A 14,049-nucleotide genomic window follows, 5' to 3' on the forward strand; every position below is an offset into this window, starting at 1 on the left:
AACTGAATTTGAATTTATTTTTATCCTACTATGAAGAGTGGTCAAAGTGCATTAAGCCTTGTTATGTTGGGAAAAAAAAAAATGTAACCCTTATCAATGTTCAAAAGTCAGTGGAACTGAATTTGAATTTATTTTTATCCTGTAGAGATCAGAGTAAAAACATTTCTTTGGATTCTTTGGATAACCAGCTCTTGTTTATTTTGTTGTGCATTCATGCTGATCATGAGTGGATGTAAACTTGTGACTGGTTGAGCATTGTTTGTGCGGTGACGTGTGCTGTTTCTTTGGACGTGTTGCCCATGATTTATCACAAGAACTGGAAGTTTACCTTTCTCAGAGGACTGTAGGCGTCCTGCAGCTAATCCACTCTTCCTCTCTTACAGGATTTTAAATTGAATTGTTGGCTGTTACAGTGAGGATTATGTTTCTTTTTCTTTTTTGTTGCTGATCTTTCCCTCTGTTCTCTTTTTTTAAGGGGAAGGATTCGCAGATTTCAAGTCTGTCAATGCCGACGACAGCTTCACAGACTTTAAAACCGCCGACAGCGTCTCTCCACTAGACCCTTCAGATCAGGCCAAGATCTTTCAGCCCGCTTTCCCCTCTGCTTTTCCCAACTCTCAGACTTTACAGCAGCAGCCAGCAGTGTCTCTCTCCCAGCCCACAAATCCTCTCAACATGGCCGACCTGGACCTCTTCTCCTCCGTTTCCGCACCCACTGAAAAACCCCCCGGCGCTTTCCCACCTGTATCGTTAGGCCTCCTCCCCGGCGGAGCCAAGCCTCCCTCGGATGATTTTGGTGACTTTGCCCTCTTCGGCTCCTCCTCAGAATCCGCCCCGACTGCGGCGGTGGCGGTGGCAGGAGGAGGGGCAGCGGCGGCCACTCAGGACGACTTTGCCGACTTCATGGCATTCGGAAGTTCCGGCGGCGAGCCAAGAGGCGAGGGCGGTGCGGCTAAGAAGCCTCAGCAGGGCTTGGACAAATACGACGTGTTGAAGCAGTTGTCTCTGGAGGGGGCCGTGTCCTACGACGACACCAAAGAGAGCGGCGTAGGCGTAGGCGGCGGCTCCTTCTCCTCCCTCAGAAGCGACGCGGACGACTTCGCCGACTTCCAGTCGTCGAAGTTCTGCACGGCGCTCGGTGCCTCCGAGAAGACTCTGGTGGACAAGGTGGCCGCCTTCAAGCATGGCAAGGAGGACTCGGCGTCCGTCAAGTCGCTGGACCTGCCATCCATCGGCGGCAGCAGCGCGGGGAAGGACGACTCGGAGGACGCGCTGTCCGTGCAGCTGGACATGAAGCTGTCGGACATGGGCGGGGACCTGAAGCACGTGATGTCAGACAGCTCCCTGGATCTGCCGGGCCTCTCGGCCCACCAGCCCCCCGCCACAGGTGAGGAACTAGTGCGTTTGCTCTGGTGAGGCTCCGCCCACCCGCACCACCATGTTGTTTCAGAGGCCAGCCGGTATCTCCGCTCTCACTGGAGCCACTTACAAAAAAAACGCAATCACCAAACATATGGTCAAAGAGCAACTAAATGGGGTCTGTGTTGAAGAGAATACGCTCAGATGCTCCTGCATACGGTGGCCCTGAAGCACAAAACACATTGACAAGTCACTAAACACAAATACGTATTTGAAAACGCAACATGTTCAAAAACACGACGACATTAACAAAGCACAACTACAAGTTAAGTAAACAGAAGAGGTCGGTCCTAGAGGGAACTTGCAGACTGATTGGACGGCGCCGCTTTAGAACTGGAAGTGATTCTGGCGTTTGCATGTTTTTGCCAACGCCACATCATTCTAATAATTCTGATATCATTCTAGTATGAATGATACGAATGATATGAATGATTATGGCTGGACGATGTTGCTGAAAGATTTATTATGATATAAGTTTTTCATATCAGTCTATTGATAATTGCCAATATTGATAATTATTTATTAGTTGTGGGTTTTTTTTAGAATGCTTTCAAACTGGTGGCGTGACCTTTACTGGTTTATCGACAGCTTTCAGTCAACGCTGTTGTTTATTTATAAGCAGTTAGGAAACTACTTTAAAACTCAACTTGCTGCATAAGTCAGTCAACTGGTTGTTGCCAGGTAACCAAAGAGGGAGTCAGTTGATGCTACCAGCCCACAATTCTGGTTCTAATGTCAAAAATGCATTTTAAATGCCTCCCACTGGGACCTGCCTCTTTCATTTCGTTTTTTTTGTTTTTGTTTTGTAGTTGTGCTTAGTTAATGTTGTGCTTTTGAATTTGTTCTCATGTATTTAAATTTGAAGTCGTGTTCAGTGATCCGTTGAAGCAGTTTGCACTTACGGGCCACCGTACCTATAACATATCAGATTAGATGCATCATTTCCTCCATTTGACATTTCATCATACATCTTTCTTTATTTATTCTCTATTTATTTATTTATACCTCTCCTCTATTCACGTCTGCGTTCTTTCTTCTCCTTTGCCCTGTATAAGCCGGTATAAAAGCCCCCGCCTCCTCCTCATAGCTTATTTAATTTAAACTGACGAGTGCCTGGCTTCTGATGCGTTCGCAGCCGCAGCTCATAGTCGAGGTCCCCGGTCACAGCCTGTCCGACTCCGATAAGCTTCCTGCTGTGTCCCCACCGAGGCGGCGGCACACTCTCGGCGTGCCGTTCGTGCGTTGCTGTCGTGTCGTTCGGTGGCGACAGGCGGTCCGGTTGAATACAGATGAGTACAGGAGACGGTGGGGGCAATCATCTGAATTATTCAGCTCACAGGTTTTTCTTTTCTTTTCTCTTTTTTTTGCACAATAGACTGGGAAAAAAAATCCCAAAGGCGTTCCCTGAAGGGTATCATTTTCAGCTGCCGTGTGCTGATGGCATCCGAGAAAATCTAGTTTGGATTAAGTGGAAACAGAAAATGTCCCCCCCTTTAATAGGAGATTTTGCATGCAGCAACTGGGAGAGAATCTATTTTATTAAAGCGACATTATTGCTGGATGCAATATAAACTTCAGATTTGAGTGCTTGAATGTGAGTGCATGCGGTTCTCTATTTATGTCTGACCAAATATTGTATTACTCTGCAGTATTTTTAAAAAAAAATGTATTTATTTTTTTGATGACCGTCTGGCTTTGAGGCGTTTTTCAGTCCCCACCTTGTGTCAACGAAGGCAAAGTCCAACTCCACCCCGGTGCTTGTTGTTGTGGTTCATGTATTAAATGGAAATCAACCCAGTTTCCTTAATATTCAGGTTAGGCTACAGGTCAGCACTTCCTGTTCTTCATCCCCCTCGCCACACCTAATCATTTATTCATCCGGCGTCTCACTTCCATCTCACAGCTTGTGTTTCATTGCGCCTCACCCGATTCAGCTGGGTAATCTGAGGGTTTAAGTAATTGTGGTTGGATGAATACTCCACAGTGCTCTGCTCAGTCTTTATCTGACGGTAGCCATGCAGTTAACAGCCACAAATTTATATAAATTATTTGGTAGACAAACATAAATCACCACATAATTGGGAGGTGGAAGGAAAATATGACATGTTTTTTTTTCTTTTTAAAATTTTTTCACTTCTTAAATCAGAAAAGTGTTTTACATTAAGGGTGCACTAATTGCAGTTTTCTGTCGATCTTTATAAAGCCTGACCTGCCGATTCTGATTTTGGCCGAAACTGATTATTTTTCATTTGAAAAGTCGCTATAAACAGTTGGGGTGACTGTTGTTAACCTCCGTCACTGTAGAGAGAAAGACTTTTACAGATTTTTGTGGAGGTGGATAGTCTTGACTAAGCATCTATAGCATTTATAGGCACACCCCAAGTTTTACATGTTGTTGCAGTGCAGGCTCAAGTCTTTTAGTGTTGGTTCAGCACCTCTTGGTTTTGCCGATTCTTCTTTGTAAAATAGCTGAAGTTCTGTCATTTCGGCTGGGAAATGTTTGAATATGAATCTGAAAACTCTGCCGTAGGATCTCTGTTGGATTCAGGTTTGGATTCTGGCTGAATTAACTCATAAAGATGCTTTGATCTAAACCACAGCTGGTCAACTCCAAACTCAAAAGCAAATATCTACGCCTGTCACGATTGACCAAAAACTTATAATCATACAATAAATCATACAATAAATTAAAATAAACTCAATCATTTTTGTTGTAATGATTAATATATTTTGAATGGCAATTTGGAGTACAGACTTCATGATTCGTTTTATGTACAGTTTCAGTTGCTTGTGGTTTACAATTTTATTTTATTTGTTGTTTTTGGTTGTTTTTATTTTGGATGTTTAAAATATCTTCCAGTTCCAGTGTTAACTTAATGAAGTTAAAGTTTATTGGTCTTTCAGAGGGAAAACTTGCATTTAGATGCCATTATTAATATATTGCTTGAAAATATTCTCAAACATATCGTTTATCGCAATAATTCCTGGGACACTTTATCGTCCAGCTAAATTTACCTGTGTCCTGCTGCAGCAATGTCTGATCTAAAGGAAACTATCCCCACAGCATGACCCCTCCACCACCATGCTTCATGTGCCGTTCAGGTTTAGTTTTTCCTCACACTTTGTGTTTTGCACATAGATTTGACCCTCACCTGACCAGATCAGCTTCTTCTTCCATCAAAACTAAACATTTCCTTCCACTAAACAATTATGTGCCGATCCGTCACGTAAAATCCCAATACGTCTGACGTTTGTGGTTGTACTGTAACAAAATGTGGAATAGTCCAAGGGTTGCAAATCCATTTGCGCAGCAAATCATTTCATCCAGGATGTTTCACTGGAGAAAATAACAAACAGAAATGTAAACATGCTCTGACATATTCCTTAAAGGTCTTCTCAGCAAACTTAAACAAGCTCAGATATTGCAAAAAATAAAAATAAATCTGGTCCATGGAAACATCGATACATTCCTGAGAAACAAAATTCAGTAAAATCTTTTTTCTCTACTGTTCTTGGAGAGCAACCAACCTGTTGTTAAATGTAGCAGGCCGAGTTGTTTGAGCCCCTCTCTATACGCTTTGCACTGTGTTTTAGCAACTGTTTGTATTCTTAAAGAGACAGTATTTCTTTTGTGAGTTACCAAATGGACTCAGATCCTCGTTTTATTCTCCTTTTTGTTCTTCTTTTTTTGTCCCTGTTCGTCTTACTTCAATGAACGCTGCATGGATTTCTCGGTTCTGGCTCTCTGAGAACATAGTGAAGTTAGCATTACCCTTCCTGCCTTGCTATTTTGCTGCAGTGTGCCTGCTTTTTTCAATTTGTGAAATTGACAAGAACATAAAAGATGGTGAGCATTTTATGCATAAAAAAATCAACAACAACGAAAAAACATATTGCAAGCTGTTTTTATCCAAGAAGAAATGTATACATAAAGATTTTAGTAGTGTATTTTTATTACAGGAATATTAACTGTCTTATTTCGAGGCTAGAGAGAGACTCCTTGGTCTTGCTGTGATGCAAACTGTTAATGTTCAATGTATCCTTCAGTATTTAGTGATGAATTTTAGTGTTTTATTTCTGACAAACAATCACTGTAGCAAGAGAAAAAAGGATACTGTCTCTTTAAATCTGTCTGATTGGATGTATTTAAGGCCCGTTCTGGGAGGTCAGGTGTAAGGTGGCCCGCTTTGTTTTCCGTAACCCTTTGAGTGCTTTAACTGCCTCTCATTTCCATCAGATTAAGGCAGATGTGAAATTATCCCCTTTCTGTTTTTATTATCTCGGCTCACATTTGACCAAATGTAAAAATCTTGCTGCTTTTCTCTTTGCTCTCTAAATTCGACTTGTTCTGCCCGTGTTTCTTTTTTCCCCCCTTCAGGGCCTCAAAGGGTTACTTCCTCCTTGCCTTGTTCTTTGGGTTATCTTCTCAACCAGGCTTTCCAAATGTTCTGTACTCAAATCCTTTTTCCAAAACCACCTGTTGCTTAACTAACAGTCCAGAGTTTGTCAACTCCCTAAAAACTGCTGATTCTAGTCTGTGAATGTGCCTTCTCTTTCTGGTTTCTGCTTCTTTACCTCCGGATTTTTGTTTGTCCGTTTTCACCTTCTTGTTTGTTCTTTTTCTGCCTCCACTGTTGACTCTGCATGCTTCTTGTAATCAAAAAAATGACTGAGTTTTAATTTTTACAAGTGTTAGTTTCACGAAAACCTCTTGTAACAGTAGGCTTCTTTCACACAGTACTTTGTGACCTTTTCTCTCTTTCTCTCTACTGATGTTGTCGTAATAAACTTTGCTGTTGGTATTGCTCAAATGCGTACCGTCTTATTTTTTCCGTCTTCTTTCCTTCTTTGAGAAGAGTAACCCGGGCTAGTTACAAATAATAAGCCTCCTTGTCAATTTCACAAATTGCTTGGCACATTTCTGGCCCTGTTATGCAAAAATAGGAAGGGTTCAACAAGGTGGAAGTAGGTGTTTGTTCAAATGAGAGGAAAAAGCATGCTGTGCGGGCGTCAGATAATATTAGTTTTAAAGGAAAACAGGACAAACAGACAATGTTTTGATTGATGCCCTTTAAATAGAAATCCTTCTGCTGGATGAAAACACAGGTGATATTAGTTTATTGTAATTTCCCTGCATAGCTGATATACATATACAACAAAAGGAGATTGTGTTTAATAACAGGGAAAACAAGTAATTAACACAATGTCTTTCTCAGTAAATGCATTTCTAAATGGGATTTTAACGTCATGTCGACGATGTAAGGTAGCTGCATGCAAAAATATTGCAACTGATAAGTTCATAAATCATAACGGAGAAAAGAAGCAAGGTGAAGAAAGCCAAGAAACCAGCTGAAATCTGTCAGTATTTAGAAAGCAGTCTCGCCCTCGGTTTATGTAAATTAATATCAACTGCTTTATACTTCACTGATGGCCTAATCAAAAGGTTTTTCACAAGAAGTATGTCATGATGGGCAAAAGATAAAAGCTCTTTGAAGACCATTGAAACCTTAGTAGCTGCGTTTCCATTAATCATAAAATTACGCAAATTCTTATGAAAATAACTATTTTGCTAAAACGTTATTGTGCATGACATGGTTTTTCAGCCATATCTGAATTTTATTTTGCAATTCACGAGTCACATGATCAACAGCTGGATGCTACTACTGCCAAAAACGCAGAAGAAGACAACAGGAAGTGGTAGGAGGATGATGGTTTGTTTTTGCTGTTTTTCGGACAATGTTCAGCTGGCTCCACCAGAGCTCTCGTAGCCTCACACAGTTCATAAAAAGTTGGGTGTCATTCAAACGTATTGAATCCATAGCTTTTCTGTAATATCACCAACTGCAATTTTGCCAAAACATTTCACGCGTAGCCGCACACAAGTATAAGGGGTTTGTCGCGCCAACGCATCAATAAGACGGCAACCTGAAGGCTGATAGATCATGAACGCTAGCGTGACTTTAATTTCATTTCCTATTTAAGGAGAACGTTGCCTTCGCAAAATTGTTTTTGTTTTGGTTGTTTTTCTTACATTAGCGGAACATAGACAAAGATTGGCTTACATTTTTAATGGAAACACAGCTATTGTTAGAAATGCTAATTGCATTGGTTAGGGACATTTTTCAAACGTCTTGGTGTTCCAGTGAGAACCATTTGAGCAATAATATCCAACAGGATTTTCACCATCCATGACCGTGAGCTCTTCGCTTCCTTTGCTAGTAATAAAAAATAATTGCCACAATAATTTACCAGGAACCAAAGACTACAAGCAAAGAGCTTCAGAAAGACTTGGAATAAATGTTTTATATATATATATATATATATATATATATATATATATATATATATATATATATATATATACACACACACACACATTGCAAATTTTCACTCCACTGAAGTGGCTCCGATTTACTGCCTAGAACTTCTCGGCTGCAGAAATATCATGCTAAAGCTAATTTAATCTGTACCACTAAAACCATATAAGAGTTTCCTGGTAAGATGAGACCAATCTTTAACTGTTCAGAAGCCACACCACTTTCAAGGTAGAAATGCTCCTACGTGTGACCACAAAAAACACAATGTAAACAGAGAAATGTGGAGATGAGATTTCTAGAACAGAGCCTGTGTTGCATTATGACCAAGGGGAAATGAAAAAAAAAACACAAAACATCAGATGAATACGGTGGTATCTGCACATATTGTCATCCTGGTAATGATGGATAAAAAGCCAAACAGAGGCTCGTTTCTGTTTCCACTGGTTTGTGGGCTTCATGAGGGCCTGTGCATATTTTGCCACCACACACAGTAAGTGCTGCAGTAAGGGAGATAGAAGTTAGAAATTGCAGGAAGGAGTCGAGTCTTAGGGTCAACAAGTCTCCTTGACGACCATTGGATGCTATCTACATGGTAATGGGTTGTTTGAGTGTGATGCCAGAAATGAGCCTTTTCTGCTACCATGAAAAAGAAACAGAGTTTATTAGGGTTTTTCCTGGAACCTTGTGCTTTTAAATTAAAGGTTTGCTTTTTTTATTTTTGAGAATAAGTATGTGATGAAGCAAAATTTTATATTTTTATTCATTCTTACCAGGAGTGGCAATAAATGTGGCTGTTACTGTTCAATTCAGGCATTTAAATGATCAAAATAACATATTGTGTTAAGAATAATCCACTGTGTGGGCGGGAGCATGTCTTTCCCAAATGAAGTGTTATGTGCTGAAATCTAAATTATGCCATTGCCATATTGAGAGTGCCAAATATTTTAGGATTTTATTGTTACACTCTCAGCTGAAAAGATGTCAAAGCAAAATGTGTTGACAATTTGATTCAGATTTTCACAGTTCGTCTTCTCATGCGGATTTTTGCATGTAAAGGGAAACTGTTAGATCTAATTTTTCCCTCATTTTTGCTCGGTTTTCAACACCCTAACAGTAGGTGAGGTCTGTTGACATGCAATGTGGTTTTACCAGTTCCCTGGGTAAAACTGAATCAAAATCAAAAAACTCTGCATTTGGGATTAAAGACGGTAAGTAGCACACAGCTGCTGCTGATCAAATGCAACTGATCACCTCATCGATTGTGTGACAGCTTTGACAGTTTGCTACTATGGAGTATTGAGGTACGTGTCAATACTGCCAGGAGGGAAAGACATTAATCCATCTCCACTTCATTTACAGAGAAGGTGTGTTTTTTATATTTGGGTAGGTGCAAATGTACAATCAAACTCTGATCCAGACCAAGAAAGCAAACTCTGCTCCGTCTAAACACCTACGTCTCAGCTCATTTGAAGTAAAATTTGGTTTGGTTCGAATGTATATGTGGATGCAAGCGGACTGGAGAACGCACCAAACACAGGAAGCCAACTATAGTGCAGGGAACTCTGGGTAAATACAACTAAAACAAAATCACGAGTCTAGCGATAGCGGGAGAAATGGCTCGTCTTCTCCTACTAAAGAGAAATCCCAGTCACTAAAACTTGATGCCACTCTATTTTAGTTAACATTCAGTGAAGAAAGAATTTCTTCACTGAAATTTCCTTCAGTGGTTCTTGGTGCAGGTGAGGTGGCGAACATGTTTTTCAAAGGGTTTGGATTGTTTGAGACTGTGCTATGTGAAAGCGAACCACACCAGCTGAAAATTTAACAAATGTTGCTTTTTGGGTCCCGGATCAAACCGAGTCTACCAGAATATCAAGTGTGAAAATGCCCTTAGTGTTCCTGGAGTCTTCACTGCACCAGGGTGTTGACCCTCTACATCAGGGGTCTCAAACTCCAGTCCTCGAGGGTCGCTGTCCTGCAGTTTTTAGATGTGCCACATGTTCAAAACACTGGAATGAAATGGCTTACTTACCTCCTCCTTGTGTAGATCAGTTCTCCAGAGCCTTAATGACCTAATTATTTTATTCAGGGGGTGCAGCAGAGGCACATCTAAAAGTTGCAGGACAGCGGCCCTTGAGGACTGGAGTTTGACACCCCTGCTCTACATGCACCTTGGGTTTTAGGTTCTTTTGCAGCCGAAACACCAGGATGCCTTGCTACTCATTGAGTGGACCATGAACTCCTCTGTTTTTTATTGTAGACCCATTGTCCCCCATCTGTCCCCCATAATAGCAGTCAGTTGATTTCTTTATTGAAGCACCATTTTGTGAAATTATAGGCCAAAATTATTGGTGCTTAAGGTGTTTTTATGTACTTCTGAAACATGTGGTGCGCATAATTTTTCATCGCATAGCTTTTAAAATGTACTTGGATCTTTATTTCTTAAAGATCATTGACAGAGTGAAATCTGTTGTTTGGGCACTTGAGATTTTATTTTTTTAAAACAAAACAATTTCTATGATATAGTAAAGCTAAAACATTAGATTTGAAAACGTGTTCATTTTCTTTTTACCATGACTGTATGCACCATATTGGTAATTTAGCAAAAAGTAGAATACATGTAAGCCGAAAAGAGAATAAGACTACTAATTTTGTCATCTGATTACCTCAGCAGAAAATATTTTGTCAGCTGTTCAGCAGTGTGATGTCTCACCAATGATTTCCAAGACATAAAAGGGATGGTGAGAGGAATGACAGCTGACTCCTAATGGAGACAGTTACACATCCATTTTAACATCATGCTGCAGTAAAATACCCTAATGAAAGAAATTGCAAAACGTCTTATTTTATGAGTAAATTTTTCCCATTATTTTGAAATTGAGGTAGACTAACACATGTTTTATTTTGAAATGTTTACATCTGCATTTTTCAATCTTGAGAGCATCATGGAAACAGACGTTACAACTACAGTAGGTAACTTTTATGAACTATGGTTTTTATACATATTTAAAACTCTTGCCATGTTGTCCCTGTTATTACAGTAAAAGATGAGACAGATAATCTGTGAAAAAATGTATCTAAATTTAAAAAAAAATTTAGATATATTTTTCCTAAATTTTTTCACCTCGCTTAATGTTCTAAAGGCGGAGAAACAACTCACTGTTTATCCAATGTCATTGGTTGCTGTGCTAACTAGCCTGAGCATTCATGGCAGGCTCTGCTGTGGGGAACTAGCTGTAGCGTAGCAGCGAACAAGGGGGAGGATGTGCCTACACGAGTGTGATTGACATTGCTAAGACTTTCCAAAAGCAGGAAGCACAATACAACGCAGGGCATCCTGGGTAAATGCAACCAACACTAGCAGGAGAAATGGCATGTAGTATTTTATGAATAACTAAAGAGAAATCCTACATCCACTAAGATCCAACGCCACTCCATTTTTATTCACATTTCGTGAAGGATGTTGTGCTTAGTGTCTTCTTCTTCTTCTTCAGAGTTTTTTTTGTGTCATTTCCCTTAAGGGTTCTTGGTGTAACACCACCACAAGCGAGGAAGGGGGATTAGGTTTTTAGAAGGGTTTGGTTTGTTGGACACAAAGTACAGTGAAAACGAACCACACCAGCTGAAGATATAACGCATTTTGCAACTTCACCTGTGAAAACAGCCTAAAAGTCACTGAAATAATTTGAGCATCATTCAAAGGCAATTAATGACAGTCAAATCCATGATCAGTGTATGTATACTTCCTGAATTCTTACTGTATGAATAATGCAACAGCTTGTTTTTCATCCTTGTATCTTTGTGCTATCCCCACGAACCACCCAGTATGTCTGTGTTGTCATTATAGAAAGAGACGACATGAAGTTTGACCCGTTTGGGACGTCGGCCCTCAGCACACTGTCCAGCTACGACTGGTCAGATCGAGATGAAAGTCTGGCCAGTGATCTGAGAAAGCCCCAGGGCATGGAAAGTGTTTCTCTATCATCTTTAGTACCGTCACAGAGGAACGAACTCAGCTTTGGCAGCACTGAAAACATGTCCAACTGCTCCCCGGCAAAGGTCACGACCTCTTTAGCCTCAGAGAACGGACCTTCAGGAGTCGACAAGTTTGAGGCCTTCGCCGACTTCGGTTCCGTGGAGCAGCCTGGCGATGACGATGACTTTGGAGATTTTGCCAGTACTGTTTCTGAAAAGTCAGACTCGCCCGCTGTCACTACGGAGGTGAGTTCGGAGGGAAACCATGGCGAGTTTCCGGACGAATTTGGCACGTTCCAAGGGGACAAGCCCAAATTCGACAAGTTTGACTTCCTGAAAGCCAGCGCTCAGACCAAAGTCAAATCCAGCGAGGAGATGATCAAGAACGAGCTCGCAACCTTTGACCTGTCTGTTCAAGGTGAGTTTTCATGACCTTTCAACCATATCTGTACATATGTAATGTAAACATGTTTGTGCGGTTTACATACGCCAAATAAAAACACGTTTTTTTTCACTGTCTAAAGTTAAATCTGACAAAAACGTCTCTTGTTTTAGGTAAGTTAGATTTACCAAATCTTAACTTGTGGCTAAATGCCACAATAATAAGAGAATATGTCCAGAGATTAGTTTTGCTATTATATCTCTTAATTTGGTGTTAAGAGAAGAGCGTTTTTCTTTTTCTGGTAACAAACTGTCTTGAAGCATAAATAAGATTTTTACTTTTATGTTCAATTTATGTTTTATAGTATATCTACCATCAATGATAAAAAACAAAACAACAACTAACTTTTCTGTAAAATTCACCAAAGTGACAATTCTTAAGTAGAATAAGATACGTAGTATTTTAAAAGAGCAGAGGAAATCTTATGTTCTTTGAACAATAACAATATTTGTTGTTAAGCTGTTGCTAAGAGATGACAGCGTTTTCTGGTAACCAAGGGCCACAATGTAAACATTACATATTTTAGTTTTCAAACTTTACCAACTCTAAATTTGTTGCGTAAGCATATAAGCAGTATTTAAAAAGAAATTATGTATTATAAACAATAATATTACTTATTAATTTGGTGTTAAAAGATGAGCGTTTTTTCTTTTTCTGGTAACAAACTGTCACAAAGTATAAATTATATTTTTACTTTTGTGTTCAATGTTTGTGTACCATTAATGGCAAAAAAGAAAAACATTTTCACTTTTCTCCAAACTTCACCAACTTGACCATTCTTAAGTAGAATCAGATGAGTAGTGTTTTAAAAGAGCAGAGGAAATCTTATGTTTTTTGAAAGTTTACCAACTCTAAATTTGTTGTGTAAGCATAAGCAGTATTTCAAAAGAACTTATATTTTATAAACAATAATATAACTTATTAATTTGGTGCTAAGGAATGAGCATTTTTTCTTTTTCTGGTAATAACATTTCACAAAGCATAAATCAGATTTTTACTTTCATGTTCAATTTCTGTTTTATAGTACATCTACCATCAATGATAAAAACAAAAAACAAACTAACTTTTCAGTAAAACTCACCAAAGTGACGATTCTTAAGTATTATAAGATACGTAGTATTTCAAAAGAGCAGAGGAAATCTTATGTTCTTTGAACAATAACAATTCTTGTTGTTAAGCTGTTGCTAAGAGATAATAGTATTTCTGGTAACCAAGGGCCACAATGTAAACATTACATATTTTGGTTTTTCAAAGTTTACCAACTCTAAATTTATTGTGTAAGCATATAAGCAGTACTTCTAAAGAATTTATGTTTTATAAACAATAATATTACTTATTAATTTGGTGTTAAAAGATGAGCGTTTTTTCTTTTTCTGGTAACAAACTGCCACGAAGTATAAATCAGGTTTTTACTTTTTTGTTCAATGTCTGTGTACCATTAATGGCAAAAAAAACATTTGCACGTTTCTCCAAAATTCACCAAAGTGAGTATTTTTAAGTATTATAACATACGTAGTGTTTCAAAAGAGCAGAGGAAATCTTATGTTCTTTTTTTACTTTTATGTTCAATTTCTATTTTATAGTATATCTACCATCAATGATAAAAAAAATAAACTAACTTTTCTGTAAAATTCACCAAATGACGATTCTTAAATATTATAAGATACGTAGTGTTTCAAAAGACCAGAGGAAACCTTATGTTCTTTGAACAATAACAATATTTGTTGTTAAGCTGTTGCTAAGCGATGGCAGCGTTTTCTGGTAACCAAGGGCCACAATGTAAACATTACCTATTTTAGTTTTGCAAAATTTACCAGCTCTAAATTTGTTGTCTAAGCATATAAGCAGTATTTCAAAAGAACTTATATTTTATAAACAATAATATAATTATTAATT

General features: G+C 39.0%; 1 protein-coding gene across 9 annotated transcripts in view; it reads left to right on the plus strand.

Moving 5' to 3' along the window:
- Nucleotides 1-14,049, plus strand: part of synrg (synergin, gamma) — a 51,990-nt gene that overhangs the window by 20,987 nt on the left and 16,954 nt on the right. For all 9 annotated transcript variants that reach the window (XM_044118984.1, XM_044118985.1, XM_044118986.1 and 6 more), the window contains 2 exons: nt 476-1,387; nt 11,584-12,129. In XM_044118984.1, coding sequence (XP_043974919.1) covers nt 476-1,387; nt 11,584-12,129 — 1,458 coding nt within the window. The remainder of the gene's footprint in view (nt 1-475; nt 1,388-11,583; nt 12,130-14,049) is intronic.

The sequence above is a fragment of the Gambusia affinis genome, linkage group LG06 (assembly GCF_019740435.1).
Source record: "Gambusia affinis linkage group LG06, SWU_Gaff_1.0, whole genome shotgun sequence".
Taxonomy (NCBI): domain Eukaryota; kingdom Metazoa; phylum Chordata; class Actinopteri; order Cyprinodontiformes; family Poeciliidae; genus Gambusia; species Gambusia affinis.